The 16,946-nt window shown below is 41.1% G+C and overlaps 1 protein-coding gene across 1 annotated transcript; it reads left to right on the forward strand.

Moving 5' to 3' along the window:
* The first annotated feature begins 1,161 nt into the window (after window positions 1–1,161).
* klf6a (Kruppel like factor 6a) lies at window positions 1,162–11,727 on the forward strand. Its single transcript, XM_070881564.1, has 4 exons — window positions 1,162–1,587; window positions 4,131–4,710; window positions 7,869–7,992; window positions 10,596–11,727. Exons 1-4 carry the CDS (start codon window positions 1,486–1,488, stop codon window positions 10,645–10,647), a joined length of 858 nt encoding a protein of 285 aa, XP_070737665.1. The 5' UTR covers window positions 1,162–1,485; the 3' UTR covers window positions 10,648–11,727.
* Window positions 11,728–16,946: the final 5,219 nt, after the last annotated feature.

Genomic DNA, 16,946 nt, shown 5'->3' on the forward strand with positions numbered 1-16,946 from the left:
CCCACCCCCCCCTATGCCAAAACACATATACTTGATCAGTTTCACTTTATTTTGTTCTCGTAAAACAGTAGCTGCAGTGATCACAAAGTGCAGCAGAGCTGGTCTGCAGTCACCTTGGTTAATCCTTGCCACTGGACCAAGACCCAGCTCTGTCAAGCCCATGTGGTGATCGGTGTGCAACAACAACCACACGTTAAAAAAAATCCACATCCAGGCATCTTCCACCCTTCACTATGTAGTTCGGGACCTGGAATATTAGGTCCTTCATTGAAACACTTGTGAACTCATCGCTTTTTGGCGTGGAAGTAAGTCATCCTCAATACGAGAGACTACCTATGATGATGAATTGTACCAAATATTGACAACATAGCAAGTGCTATTCCATTTTGGACTCATGAATGATCATATCAGGCAGGAAGCAAAAGGTAATGGTTGATGGTATTTTTGTGACCGCAAGGATGTTTCCAATGGGGTTCCGCAGGGCTCAGTGCTGGGTCCCTTCCTTTTTGTGGTGGTACATCAATGACCTAGACTTTAAAAAAAAGACACCGACTTCTAAACGCAAATTAATTTCCGATTCAAAAAAGGAATTTGCCATTCACTTCTGATTCTTGAGATTAGTGTTTGGGAAAAAAAAAAGTTTGAAAAACAAATTCAAAGGGGAAGCCAGCAGTGAGATGGTTAAAAGGAACCGCCAGAGCGGGCACCAAAACAAGGCTGTTGTATATTTTCAAAATGTGGAGAGCGCTTTGGGGCACTCGCAAGTTTCGCTCGCCCATCCAGCAGCTTACAGCGCGACCATCCTGCCACACCGCGCAACTGAGTGCTCTGCCGAGCTGCTCCTGCTGCTGGTGGTGGGGGAGGCGCTCGCCTTATATACCCTGCTAAAAATAGCCGGGCCCGGCTGCCACCAATCAGGCGGCAGCGAGGGGGAGGGACAGCCAATGAGAGGCGCCGTGACATTCGGCAGCCGGGGGTAGCCCGCCGTGCGCGGCGGCGTGCGTCGGGCCTCGCCATTGGGCGTCCATGACATCATGGATGGGGCGGGGAGTGAGGGGGGGCGGCGTGATTGGCTGTGTGACGGAGCGGGGAGGGGGCGGGGCTTGCGGCGGGCGAGGGGGGAAAGAGGCTGGGTCACGTGGGGCAGGCTGTCTGGGCTCCGCTGGGCTCCGCTCTCAATAGGGAAGTGAAGCGGCGCAGCGCTGACGGTGTGTACATGTATATGAGTGAGTGAGAGAGAAGGGGGGCCTCTCACTCCATCTCTTCCTGCTCATTCTGCACAGGGGGCTCTTGACTGACGGCTCGCCCGGGATACCTTCTGGCACCTCTCTCTCTCTCTCTCTCTTGTGCAAATTGCACCTTTTTTTTTTGGTTTGCTGAGCAAAATTTTTGGTGAGCAAAAGCAATACTTTTTTCGCTTTCTTTTTTTTTGTGTTTTTTTTTGACATAATTCTATAATTACAAGTACAGCCATAGCCAGGCAGTATGGATGTTCTACCGAGATGCAGCATTTTCCAAGAGCTTCAGATTGTGCACGATACTGGCTACTTTTCAGGTCTGGCATCACTTGAAGAATACTGGCAGCAGGTGAATATTCTAGTTATTTTGAAGGAAGGGCTGCTTGTTTGTGTTGTGCACAATAACATGCGTTGGTGCCGATTCGTTTTTGGAGGAAATTGAAGTGAGCCCACTTCACACTCTTTAATACTCAACCTTATTTGTTTTTTGCATGTAACGTACTGTTGAACTGGGGGGGGGGGGAGGATTTGGCTGCACTGTTGTGCGGGAAGCAAATATGTACTAGAGTACTTGGAGCAAACTCCAGTCCTCTGACTCAAATTTGCCAGTTGCAACAACTGTCAAATTGCCAAGTATAAAAAACTTTAGAACTGTATTGGCTATTGTCAAGCCGCCGAGCCTTCCAAACAGAAGTTAGAGCTGTGCTGAACAAGCGATTGGCAATTTGTGCATTTGATGCCGGTTTATACTTTAAGATTTTTTTAATCAGCAGACTTGCCAGACATGTCTTGGTGGTTTTGTTCTTATTTACAAACGTAATTGAAAGGAATGTTGTTTGAAGTAGCTTGCAATAATGTTTCCCTCGAGATAACACACATTAGCATAAGAAGAGCAAAAGATAAACCCAGTTCAAATGCTCATGGTCTGTGTCGAGGACCAGGGACGGTTTGTACAGCATTGAAATGCATGCAAACAGTTTGTTTAAAGCCCCAGCGTTGTATAATTGCATGCGTTTTTCCCCCCTGTTCTTCAAAAGAAGCTCAAAACATTCAGTACGTGATTGAAATTGATCCAAGTAGTTTCCTTCAGGCATTTGAGATTGGGCAGAAAGCCAAACTCGTCCTCGCTTAGCCTTGAGAGGCAATTTTACTACAACAACTTGCAGTTCGGTCTTGCTAATGTGTTTACTGGAAGGTTTGGAGGAGGAGATAGGAACGTTGAACACGACTTCTCGTGTGTCAGTCAGTGGAAGTGTGCTTTCTGAAAATAAATCTAATTTCAGCTACTTTACCGTCGACTGTTCCTGATTTTTAAAAAAATTAACTTTCTTACTCTGTAGATGTAATGGCAGTTTATGCCCTAATCACTATCGGATCAAGTATTGTGAAATACTAAATGAGGAACATAAATTACCATAATAGCAAAATAAACCCAGTTCAAATAAAAAAAATATATTTATCACATTGAGATACATTGTACTCATAGTAATTGAAAGTTGTTGTACAAAACAATTAATTCTCTAGTAATTTGAATTAAGCCACATAAACAGCAAAATGAGAATGTAATGGTAAAAATTGAATGATCAAATAATTGGAATCCAGCAATGTTTGATTAAGAGTACACTAGGTGATAGTTTCCATCTGCAGTCTCACTATTGGAAGGCAAAATTACAAATGCAAAACATATCTTCTGTTTATTTGATTTTTTTTTCATTTAAGAGCTTCCTGTATTGATTCATTCGCTCTTGTGTGTACGGTTGCTAAATGCTGAGCCAAGCAAGTTGTGGTACAAGCGAATGAGAAAAAAAGAGGATATGTTGCTCACACCATCCTGGCCCTATAGTTTTTTTTTTGAAGGAGAGGAACTCATGTGCAGATGGTAGAAACGTAAAGGAAGTATCCTCTGGGCTGAAGAAATAGCATGATGACTCACATAGCTTTCCCTCATAGTGTTGTTGGCCAAAGATACCAAGGGAGAGAGAAAAAAAATGTTTTGCACTCTGCACTATGGGACTTCCCAAGAGCATTCCAGAGTAATTTCCTCTCCTGCATCCTGTTGAGCTGCACTTTCCTACAATTTTTTTCTTTTCTAATTGACATTTTACTCAACACACAATGAAGGTGAATCAGGCCAAGGATTCTCGGTTTGACTGGCGAGATCCACTCCTTGCACTGAGCTTGAAATTCTTTGAAATTGCTGATAGGTCATATCTCCACACATACAGGAAGCTGTGGTTCTCTGTTAGCCTCACTAGCATGCCTGTCTTTTGAATCCAGTTCAGTCTGCATGTTAGCCTTACTAAATATGGCTTTCTGTTGTCAGTTATACCAGGCAGCAGAAAGCTGGCTCAGTTTTTTATCCCCCAAAAAATGTTTGATCTGCAGTCATTTGCATTGGATCAGGATAACATGATGAAAAATTCTTTAAAAAATAAGACATACATATATATTGAAAGAACAGGAGATTCTTCTTCGTGACAAGATAGATGCCACAAAGATGTACTTCCCCCATGCCTTTTGGCGCAATAATTTAAATTGATAGTTAGAATCCCCAGTGTAGCTGTAAATAGCTCAATTGCAAATTATGCATTGGATCTGAATAGGTTATTGTTACTGCTGTAAACAATGGAAATTGACATGTGCTTTTTTAAAAGCTATATATAATCTAAATATATAGAATGGTTTTAAGTGCCTTGGAACATTTTATTATGTTGAAGGTGCTACACAAATGCACCTTGTTAAAATTATTATGTACATAAAATTGCCATGAGAACAGTCGCAGGTAATCCGATGGCTATGGCCATGGTGCCAAAATTGACAACAAAGCCCTAGGGAAGGTCCTTTGAGAAACCATGACCCTTTTAGTAACCTTCGTATGTTTCTTTCTCACAGACTTGCCTGGAGTTGGAGCGGTACCTTCAAAGTGAGCCTTACGTCTCGGCATCTGATTTTAGATTTGACGGACAGGATGACCTCTTGAGCAAAATCATTATGGTCTGTGGGGACAAGGAAGAAGCTGACAAGAAGAATGCAAGCTTATTGGAAGAGGAGACCCAGGAAAGTCAGAACCTGGAGACTAACAGCATGAGCTCTGATGTGAGCAGTGAGTCCTTGGATAGTTCAGAGGAACTTTCACCTACGGTAAACTATACCTCAAACCCCTTAAATACTGTCCTGGTAAACTCTGGAAATGTAAACTCCCCGGTTCTTTCCACTCCACCCTCGTCTCCAGAGCTAACCAAGGAATCTTCTCTGCAGCTGTGGAACAACCTGCAAGCAAACATTCCCGAGCTGAATACACCAGCTAAAAATCGTGGTGGAAATGCTACGAAACCATTGGAAAAATCTAGTCCTGTCAATGGAGAAGCGTCACCTGATGGGAAGAGAAGGATCCATCGGTGTAATTTCAATGGATGTCGAAAAGTTTACACCAAAAGTTCACATCTAAAAGCACATCAGCGTACTCACACAGGTTAGTAAATGAATGCATAAGCATGCATAGGAATGCAGCCATTGAGGTAGTCTTTCCATTTTAAAATTTGCCATTTCATCTTTTACTTCAGGAGTGCAAGCACAGTGGCTTGCGTTAAAATGCTATTTATATTTAAGGCCTGATGCGTAAGCAGTTCAGTGTTGCTAAGAATGTTCACTTTATAGTTTATGAAATATTTACAAGCCTATGTGGAACGAGCAGGGGAGTGGAATTATTTGGATAGCTCTTTCAAAGAAGCAGCCCTGGCATGATGGGCCGAATGGCCTCCTATGCTGTATGATTCTACGATTCTTCTGATTTTTAAATTTAAATGCTGTAAAATGTTAAAATGTGAGTGAGTGCTGTATCTGAGCAGCAGTTTGTCTCCTGGTTAGAGGTAAACGATGATTTTGTGATTAGGGATTCCATTTGATCCTTTGGGCAGTTTTGCTATAAGCACAAAATTAAATCTCAGCCTATTGGACCCTATCCCATTCAGAGCAATGTAGAGGCTTCTTTAACATGATCAAATCTTGATTTGATATTGTGTTGGTATGCATGTGCGTTTAAATGGCAAGAATCAACAGTCCAGTAGGCGTACTATTGAAGTGCTGGACTGTCAACTAAAGGACCCACATCTGAATTCCAGCCTCCACTGACATTCAGACTTGGCAATCCTCTTTCTAGGGAGAATGTCAAGCAGTTTGATGGCACCTCTCTTCAGTCAGAGTCTTTTGGTTGGTGGGTGAGGGGGAATAAAACAACTGTCACCGCTCCTCCTTTCAGCCATTCATGGAAGGGGCAAATGATTTGATTGTGCTCAGGTCTACTCATAAACCAACAATCTCATTGTTTCTGAGACTTGTTGTGTAAAAAGCGCTGTTCTCTGGCAGCAGTTGCACTAGACACAGCGAATGCGTGGGCTGTTGTGCCTTGCCAGTTCACTTGCCATAGTCATAGATCGTGAGCTGAGGGAGCACTCGGTCGAAAGCCCTGCCTCCCTGCAGAATGAGAAAGCATGGCAGCATGGGATCTAAAGAAAAGGGGAGGGGAGTTTAGGTAAACATCTGAAGCGTATTTGCCAGACAGCCAAAAAATGTCAGAGCTGCATTTCACCCTAACAATCGGGCCAGATTTCAAACCATTTGTGACAGCGTGTGCTGCAAATCAGCCTAGTGTAAATTTTTAACTTTTCCTCCGAAGAACGTACTTAAAAGGATTAGAATTTTTTGGGGGGAAGGTGGGGGGTGGAAGGGTGGATGAAGCAATCACTCTACCACCAAATTTATTGCAGCTCTGATTTGGTAATCCATACCCCTGATGCTCCCTGTCATTAGTGGATTAGGGTGACCATCCATCTGGTTTAGGACTGGCCCATTTTTTAAAAAAAATCAACTGTAAAAGAGTATGTTTTGAATGGGGAGAGAAATCTTGCAGAATAAGATGTGTGTGTGGTATGAATAAAGCTTAAGTCAATTTATGTTATCAGATTCTGCTACCAGAAACAGATTGTTTAATGTTTTTCTCCCTGCACATGAACAATTCCCCTCCCCCCAAAATAACATTAGTGATGCATATTCTTAAGATCTGGCTAACACGGGTGTACACAGAAAGCTGTGTATAATTTGCCTCTGTTCATTTATATGCATGCTGTTACAGTCAAATATTCGAAGTCCTGCCCCAAACTCTGCCCATTATCCAGTGTCCGACTGGGCAAAATTCATTTTTAAGGTTAACCTGCCCGAGAGCATAAATTGTGGATTTTGCATACTGAGTCCCACTAGCTGTGATTCCAGCAGTTCAGCAGGCACAGGGGGCGAGAGCCTTACTTGAAAAGAAAACCTTATTCACATCGTAAATGTACAACATAAGTGCAGGAATGAGTCATACAGATACAACTGCCTGAAAGCTGCTACTTATCCATTGAAGTTAATGTAAACCAAAACTGAGACAATCCATACAGAAGGATGCAGCAATGTTGAGGGCAGTTTCCCAAGATTCGAAGGGAAAGGGCTGAGTTCTGGTTTCAGTGAGATCCGCCCAGGAGCAGGCATATATTGGGACTAAAAAGGCCAAGCTTTTGAAACTATTATGACAGATCTTAAATGCTGTACTCTTGATTTCTCAGGAAACTTGGCGGTAGGAAGTTTTAGCTGATGATAGTTAAGATTGCAATGCCAAGCCAATTACAACAGTACTGCACGCAGTCCCAATGGCTCTGGGCTGATTGATTTTTCTTTTCATGTAATTTCTTTCCTTGGAAATGGGTTTAATTAATGTTTCATTCTTAATATGTAGTGTAATTACCAGCTTTTGAAACAATGTTATTGCATAGTTTATTAAATAAAATACAGGCATCTACTTGCTTCTCTGGGCTCTCTGAACCACCCTCTGTTTAACAGTATGAGAAAGCAAAGCAGTCACTAGTTTTGTTGCTGCCAGTGGTTTGCTATGTTGCTAGAATCATAAACTGGGCATGCTTATTAATATTCTGTGAATAGCTTGTGTGTCTGGCCTTAAATATGAATAGCATTTTTATGTGATTCCCTGTGCTTGCATTCTTGAAGTAAAAGGTGAAATGGCAAATATTGTGTCAATCAAATGTTTCTGTGATTTATAGAGTATCATAAAGTACAAGTGCAGCCAACAAGGTTATTTGCATGACAAGGAGATCTGAATCAGTAAACCCAGCAACCTTTTACTTCTTGGCTCTGTCTGTCTGTCTCTGTCTCTCTGCATGTGTGTGTGTGTCTCTCTCTCTTTCTTCCCATCTCTCTCTCTCTCTCTCTCTCTCTCTCTTCCCATTTCTCTCTCTCTCTCTCTCTCTCTTTCTCAGCCTACAACTTGCAATGAGAATTTGGTAATTATTGCCCAGCTAATTGCCGGAAAACCTCCCAGATAACAAATTTCAAAACGCGCTGGATTTCAGCTGGCTGGTATTTGAGACTTTGCATCTCTTGTGCTTTGTCAAATGGCAAGGTATCCTATTAATCAAATACATAGATTCAAACAGCGGAGGGGTGTGCATTTCAAAATGCCAGTAGGATTTGTGTTTTGAAAAGATTGCTTCTGTTTGATGCTGTAAATGGTGCTGTTCCTCATTGCGCAGGTTCAAATAGCATTCTGCGGCATAACATGCCCTTATTTTATCTCCACAGGTGAAAAGCCTTACAGGTGTTCGTGGGAAGGCTGCGAATGGCGATTTGCACGAAGTGATGAGCTTACGAGGCACTTCAGGAAACACACTGGGGCAAAACCGTTTAAATGCTCTCATTGTGACAGGTATGGAGATATTGTAACTCATCAAAGAAAGTATGCTCATTCAACCCTGTCTTTTCATGGCTAATTTTGTTGCATTTCATAGCTCAACGGGGATTCAATACTCGGTGCCACACAGCGAGGGGCGTCAGTCACATTTGTCCATGTGATTCCCTGTGCATTGAGTTCTCTTAGGAGAAGTGTTGATATGGAGACTGGGGGTGCTTCATAAGAGCGGGGATAGAAGGAAAGGCTGCATTGCACAAAAGGTCCTTAAAGTTGAGGGGGGGGGGGGTGGAGAAGTGGGGAGAATAGACAGTATAAAAAAAACCTGGAAACAAATTGCTAGTTTTCTTGCCAATCAACACAATAAAAAAAACTGACACAAATGTACAGAAGAGCCATTGTACAAAATGTATTCCCAGGCAAAGCCTATTCTTCTTCACTCACAATTGTCTCAGCATCATTACAAATTACAATTTGCAAATGTCAGAGGTAACATTGTTGCAGCAGTGTCAGCCACTTTTCAAATCATGCTGCTATACACTTAGATGAACAAAACATTGAAATTGGAAGACAGATAAGTTTCAAGTTTTTGTATTTTTTTTAATGACAACATAATTTTAAGTCCCATTACTGGTAAATATTGCATTTATTTAAAACTAATGAGAATCTTGACAAATGAGTGGTAAAATGTGTTTATCTATTTAATATTCTGACTTTCGTGACCAGAGCACTCTTTGCTCGCATGTTTAGGTCTAATCTATTGTTATTCTTAAGGATTGTGGGTAAACAGTGTCGTTGAGCACAATAATACTTGACCATATTGACCCATGATTCTTTAAAAGCCAAAGCGGGTCTTGGTGACTTTGAAGGCCTATATACGTGAGTTTGGACTAATTTGATTAGGAACAAAGAAAATACCACGGTAATGAATGGAGAGAAATGTGAGGCAGTCTTGTAGCAAAAAGAATGATTTAATGCCTTGTGGTCAATTCTCTCTTTATTCTTCAACCAAATGGCTTTGAATGTGCACAATGCCAGCCCATACCAATGTGTAATATGGCGGCACTATTTTTCCTCAATACCCAGGTAGCCTCTTTTAGCCAGGATTACAGTAGCCGTTGAGGCTGCAACCTCCTGTTTGACCAAAAAAGAGCTTAACATGGGGTGAATCAAGCAGCAACCGTTTTTGTTTGTCCCCACTGAGGGGCAACGCTTGACCATTGTAAGGCACATCTCCCATTGGGGCCGGGCCTATTTGAGTGGCAAACAGCCTCCTGCAACCTCTTGAATATGATCCATTGTGCATTGCTACTGATGTCTTTCATATACATCTTCATTACATTAGTTCTTTTATGTTAAACTAATTAAAAAATTCATGGTTCTATGAATGGAGCCATTATTTGCTGAACATAAGAACATAATAAATAGGAGCAGGAGTAGGCCATATGGCCCCTCGAGCCTGTTCTGCCATTTAACACGATCATGGCTGATCCGATCATGGACTCAGCTCCACTTCCCTGCCCACTCCCCAACAAATTCTGAATTTGAACCAGAAGCAGTGTTACAATATAGATTGCTCCTGTACTATATTTGTCCCGTCGATGGGTCTTTTTGCATCTTCTCCCTTTGGGGAACAGTGTGAAGTATTGGAAGGATCCGCACGCCAATTAGCAGTCTGACTCGCCTTGTTGGCGCTCCTTCCATCCCATAACCATCTTTATGCCAGCCAATAGGGTGGTCAGTCCTAAACGGTGGGAGGGTTTTACGGGCTCCCATAACCCATATGATGGAGGGGGGGCCACCCACACCCACATCCACACCCCGTGAGTATCCCACTGGATGTCAACCCAGAATTTAAGCCGGAGCTCCGACACCACGCGTCGGGACTGACTGGAATTGGCTTGAACCATGCACTTTCTGGCCCAGGGGCGGGAATGCTACCACTGCGCCAAAGGCTCACTCCTACGAAAGAGCTACATTGGGCTTTTTAAGTATATTGATTGGGTGCCCATGGAGGAAAATTAGAAACTAGTAAATGCGAACTAGAGCGGATGTTTCCCCTCATGGGGGAATCCTAGAACTAAGGGGTCACTCATTTAAAATGGAAATGAGGAGGAATGTCTTCTCTGAGGGTCGTGAATCTGTGGAATTCTCTGCCCCAGAGAGCTGTGGAGGCTGGGTCATTGGATATATTTAAGGTGGAGATAGACAGATTTTTGAACAATAAGGGAGTCAAGGGTTATGGGGAGCAGTGGAGTTGAGGCCAAGATCAGATTAACCATGATCTTATTGAATGGCAGAACAGGCTGGAGGGGCCAAATGGCCTACTCCTGCTCCTATTTATTATGTTCTTATGCATGTTCCGTTTTTGCAACCCTTACCAAAGTTATGTGACTTGAGCTAATTTCAGTTTACACTAATCTAAGTTGATATTCTTGAAGCAACACGCTTAGTTCCCGTAAGAACATCTGCTACAGTTTACATCCATTCAGTTTGATTCCAATTCCGTTTTAGTCACTAGCACACTTAAAATATATATATAATTTCAACATTTGAAATTCTGTGCTTACCAAATGTAATTCTGTTTTTTGCTAATTTTTCTCCTTGTTTTCCCACCCCAGGTGTTTCTCCAGGTCTGACCACTTGGCCCTTCACATGAAGAGACACATCTGAAAGTGTCCCACAGTAAAAGTCGGTTGGCGATTCAGCTTCACAATTGAACTGCCACACGAGGAGGAACGTATGCTCCAGCCAAAGCATGCCATTTTGCACCCTACCCAGTAGCCTCTAGGACCCTTCTTGTCGGGGTGTTCTCAGAGACTGTTAGTGTGAGACGCAGCATAGCAACTGTGGTGCATGGTGCCTAGGGTTGTTTCCTGGGCGCATATACTGGCACCTAACCTTATGAGTGGCTGTCACGCCCCCTGCTGTGAGCATGTGCACTGAGAACATCGTTGACTAGGTTGACTGTATGATGAGGAACCAATGATTTTTTCTTGTGGTGAGGTAAGATTGCTTTAAAATGGGCTGGATGAGTGTGTGTGAGAGCGAACGAAAGAGAAAATAGAGAGAGGGACGAACCTGGAGATGGGATAACCGCCAAATGTCTTCGTTGTTCCATGCCTTAAGGAAGGCGCTGAACCTGGACAGGAGACTGACCCCTTTCCCGTGTGAGAGGAGCTTTTGGTGTCTGGTGCAGCTGATAAATGTGCAATGTGTCGAGTAGCCTTGTTCACTTGCTACAAAAAAAGCTAATTTGTAATCCATTGTATAAGCTGTGTATTAAGGATATAACACAACTATAACTTTCATAATAAATAGAAAGGTGTTGCATGATTCTGGGGATTGTACACTTTTCATTCTTTGTAATTGGGGACTGCAACTTGATTCCAATTATGTGCAGTTTAAAAAAAAAGATCTAGTTGGGCAAATGTTACATATCGTACAGGAAGCCTGGACTTTTTGGTTGGATACCACTATAGCTTAGCAACTGATTTACTTAAGCAGCTAATTTTGGTCTTTTTTTATTTATGCCTGAGGACTAATTTCTGGTTTCTAAATGTTAATGCACTGTTGACATGAAATAATGGTGCCTTATGAACGTGACCCTGCTACACTTACTGTAGCAATCTTATGTGGGTCACCAGAGAGGGGTGACTTGGGCTCCATTAAGGCTCCCTATCACATGATCTTGTACTCTATGCCTCTTTCTGTCTTTGACATGGAAACAATAAAAAAAAAGCTTTTCTTTAATCTTCTGAGTACTAAATGCCAATTTTTGTCTACCCAAGTATTAAATATTCTTTTATTTTTTTATTTTGACGGAATATAATGTATTAAAATGATCTATTGAATATAGTAATTCCATTAAAGGTGTTTTTTTATATTATAAAAATATATTGATGTGCTGTTAATGGTAACACATTCCTAGTACTCTAAGCATAAAAGATGACCATGACAAATTACTTGGCTATAAAGCACTGTTAATTCTGAAAAAGCATTTTCACTATAACCCTAATGTAGTAAAACGGAAGATTTATAATGGTTAACAGTGACATTGGAAAGACTCTAGCATGGGATGAATCAGATAAAGTGGCTCGCTGGGGCCTTTGCTAGCACTAATTTCCTTTTGTTAGCCTGCTGATTCGGCACATTAGATATTGAGCTGTCTAGAGTGCAATATCTTAATTTGAGCCATCAATGGATGGCCTGAGATGCATTTCAGCAGATAAGTGAAATGCGATTGCTGGTGTTGCGAACATGGTCAGAAAGCCATTGTATTTCACAGTCACAAAGGCCGACTAGAGTCACTTACTGAATTTTAATCATCTGGGTATTTTAAAAACGCACAAAAAAAAAATCCTTGAACATCAGGAACTGCTGCTGATTAAATTGTCGGACTCGGTGTGGGCTGGGGGATGGTGGCGGACAGGAATGCAGTTAGATGATATAATGTTTACACAAACACATGGTTTTGAGGGCAGAGACATACACACCTTCCCTTCTATGCATTTTTATTTGCCAAAACCATAGAGGCAGCTGCTTTTCGAAGACAATTTACGGCATTTTGTAAACTCTGATCGTATATGCTATGCTCTACCTAGTCATAAAAAAGCCACTAAGTAAGGATGCCAATGACAGAAAGTAAAAACTTGAATCAGCTTGTGCTTTTTAATGCAATATATTAAAAAAAAATATGGTTGAATTCACTGGAAGAAAAGGTTAGGCCATGTACTATTTTTCTATTAACTTGCCAATGACCAGTACTTGTACTGTTCTGTGGATAATGGAGCCTTAATGAAACCGTATGACCTTGGCTTGCAATTAAAATTGTTCTTATTATTGATGTTTCACATTTCTTTTTAAAAGCCCTGTTTATCTCCAAACCTCTTTGTAAAATTTTGTTATTTGAAATCTTTTTACAAGGTTTTATTTGAAATCGTTTTTTGCAAGATTGTTATATTTCTGTATGAATGTATTTTTTATTGTAAAACAATGGAAAATTCTTATCAGAATTCGTCTCTTTTGTTTCATTTCTTCCTGGTCTCCTTGAAGTTACTTCACTGTCTTAAGCTTTATTTCTCCATATTTATTTTAACTTGAGTTACTTTCTAGTGACCGCCACCTTACCTGTTTACAGATTTAAGCTTGATGCCAGTGTTGTTTGAAACTCAGTATGGAGAGGGCCATACTCCAAAGTAATGTCTTACTCATGGAGTGTCTTACTCTTGCATTGGTGGAATGCTACACCCAGTACCATGGAGTGATTGAGTGTGGGTTTATGTCCATGATTCCTCATATAGCGAACGCTTGATCTCAATCATATTACTGTGACGATTACTAGAGTTTCCTGAGTGGAGGTTAGGTATTGACTTCCACAGGAAGTGGGAAAAAAAGTGTTGTGCAATTTGTTCTAATTTACCACTGATGTCTCACTTGTTGAAGGAAGTTGGGAGAATTTCCTGTCCTCTCTTGCTGTAGAACAAGAAAAGGAGTGGAAACAGTGTTAAATACAGCTCAGTCAACAACCCGCATCTGGGCAGGCTGTGACTGGTGGCATGTGAAGCACCAAGTTTGCCGAAGGCCACAGGTGAAAGGAGGTGGGCTCTCACTGCCTCGCAGGCCTTATTATGAATGCCGCTGCTTTATGCTGACACGTTTGAATCTGAGAATTCCACCCACAATATATGGAATTCACTTAATGAGAAAAGCAGATATAGCCAGAACGAATCAGCACTTTTGAAGCCTAATTGTATGTGATGTTTTAGTGTTGGTAGAGTTTTTATTTAACTCACTTCAGTGTGATGCTTTCTATAGTAATCAGTCAGGATGTATTTGGTTATACTTCTTTTCATTGCTGACTTGCTCTGAGATATTTTGGTCATTTCAGCAAGTTAGTTTCTTGGTATATTTGCATAATATGTGTAATGAAACAAAAGATGGACAAAAAGGAGAATCCATGGGAAAATGCTGAGACCAGCATGTCTGGCTTAACCTATTTTTTTTCTTATTCGTTCATGGGATGTGGGCTTTGCTGGCAAGGCCAGCATTTATTGCCCATCCCTAATTGCCCCTGAGAAGGTGGTGGTGAGCTGCCTTCTTGAACTGCCGCAGTCTGTGTGGTGAAGGTACTCCCACAGTGTTATGAAGGGAGTTCAGGATTTTGACCCAGTGACAATGAAGGGATGGCGATTATGTTTTCAAATCAGGCTGGTGAGTGACTTGGAGGGGAACTTGGAGGTGATAGTGTTACCACGTGCCTACTGCCCTTGTGGTAGAGGTCGTGGGTTTGGGAGGTGCTGCCGAAGAAGCCTTGGCGAGTTGCTGCAGTGCATCTTGTAGATGGTACACACTTATTTTTAGATATTCACCGGCCTTGTTCTGTTTTAACACTCAACAATAAAATGTTTGGTGGAATAAATGGTTTAAAGATTATTAGTTAATTGTGACATTAACTTTTCCCAACCATAAAAACTTTAATCAGTGAAAATGTAATTCAAAAAGGGAATACATTACAATGTGTTGAGCGACTTTAAAAAAGAACTAGGGTTGTTGTCACTGCAGCAGAAAAGATTAAAGGGAAATCTGATGGAAATGTTTAAAATTAGTGTAAGGGATTGACGGGTAAATAGTGGAAAAAAGTATTTCCACTGGTCAGTAACAAGGGGACAGAAACTGAAAGATTAGTAATAGAAGCATAAAAAGGAAGTTTCAAAAAAATGTTCACATACAAATATGGAAAACATTACTGCAAGTGGTGGTTAATCACAACACATGTGAAAGAGTGGTGGAAGCAGATTCAATAGTAACTTTAAAAAGGGGAAATATTTGCAGCACTATGGGGAAAGAACATGAGAGTGGGACTACTTGGATAGTATTTTCAAAGAGCCGGGACAGGCACGATGGGCCGAATGGCCTCCTGTACTGTATGATTCTATGATATAAGAAGGAATTAGAGGAAAAATATTAAAGACTGGGGGAATGAGCTGGGAAATAGAATTGGAGTAGAGAGTTCTAATGTGATCTAGTACAGGGACAAGGGCCTAATGGTTTTCCTTCTGTGTTGAAATCTCTGGTTGGAAAAGCACCACAACAGTCCATGAAATATTGGATGGAGCAAGAAAGAGGGGAAATAAACCCGTGAAGATTGGTCAAGGAGAGCAGACATAGTAATGTTATTTGCAACATTTCTCATTTTCTGGTCAAGGTGGAAAGTGTCTTGCATCTGGCTTGCTGGTAGCTAGCTGGATTTTGTTTTGTGACCTGAATATAATTTGGGTTTCAGGATTATTATATGTAGTTACAAAATGTATGAATTTGTAGCAGTAGATCCAAGGGGTCAAATTAATCTTAATGTGCCTTCTTATCTACAGTTCTCCACACCATTCATTCTATATATCAAACACAGGTTCAATGCTGTGAATTAAATTTTTTGTCCTAGTTAAACAGATTTTCAATGCAGCAATGTCTCTGATGAGAGGCAAATCACATGCCTTACTAAGGAACAAGAAGGTCTCTGCCTTGCACACACTAATTCTCATTAGAGCTAGATTTATTTAGAAAATCGCAAGAACATATAAATGCTTAGAAAGTAACTGCCACTCGGCCCAGCCAGTCCATCCACTCTCAGCATATCCTTAAATCCCTTTTTCCTGCAGAATTTCATCTGTTAATACCTCCAGTCAGGGCCTCTTCCGAGTGTGTTTAGCAGCAGAAATTATGTTTTAGAGCAGCCACTGTTTCACCTTTGAGAGTTATTCAGACTGAATATGACCTCACATCAGAAAGTATGGAAATGGCATTTTTCTGTTCGGAACAATGCATATCGTTGAGTTCCACAGTACTCTGGAGTTATTTGCTATATGTATTGTAGTGCTCTCGCTGGTTCAGGTTGATGTTCATTTGACTCCCATCTGAATGTACCAGTAAATCAACTTGGACTTGACCCCAACCTAAAATGGGCCTGGGTGGACACTTCTGAGAAACAGTAAATGGTAATGCACTCTTGACCCCTGTTTGAAATGCTCAGCTTGTTGCATAAGACTCTCCTTTGTAATAAAATACTTGGAAGAAGTTCACTAGGCTGTAATTAGAATCTCCTTGCAGAAATCTTAGTCAGCTTTCCAGCACTTTGCTGGAAATGATGAAAGGCATCTTGGAAGTGACACTGGGCATCCTAGCACATAAGAATGCTATTTGCTCTATACCAAGTGAAGACAAGTTTTGGAGCTGGGATTTCCTTTTGTAATGCAATAAGTTAAGAAATCGCTGGGGAAAAAAATTCAACTGAACTTGAAACAAATGTTATACCCTATTATTTAATCCTATTTTAAGAGGTGTTTTTTAGGTGTGTGTTATTCCAACTTCAAATAAATTGTGATTTTGCTAAAAATCAGACTAAGCTCATGATTGTATGATAACAGCTGCCACCCTATTCTTGGCCATTTTAAAATTGCCATTTAGCTTAGTATCTCAGAGCAACATTGGAAAGTATGGGACTAGATAAAACTCTGCAATCCAAATAGCCAGTCCCAAAAACTAATACCACTCAATCATCCACTCTCTCAAATATCTATCCAACCCCCTTAAAAAAAATATCCACACTATCTGTCTCTCTGGATTCACCACCCTCTGTGCAAAGTAGTTAAATCAAAACTGCCTGTGGGAAACCTCTCCTAACCTCGAGCCTGAATCCACAGTTTGAGAATTGTTAGCAATCTCAACATATTATCAGGTTCTGATTTATCTATTCCCTTCAGAATTTTAAATACATGACTAATATCTCCCCTGAGCCTTTTTTCCAGAGTAAACAATCCCAATCTATTCAATGTTTCCTTATAGCTCAGATGCCTCGAGATAGGTATCCTATTTCTACACAGCCTCTAATGTCTAGATATCTATGCTGTAGTACTTTGGTCTGCTTTGTACACAATTTTCCAGGTAACTGTGCCAGTGCCTTGTACAGGTACAGA

This window comes from Pristiophorus japonicus, chromosome 5, assembly GCF_044704955.1.
Source record: "Pristiophorus japonicus isolate sPriJap1 chromosome 5, sPriJap1.hap1, whole genome shotgun sequence".
NCBI classification, from domain to species: domain Eukaryota; kingdom Metazoa; phylum Chordata; class Chondrichthyes; family Pristiophoridae; genus Pristiophorus; species Pristiophorus japonicus.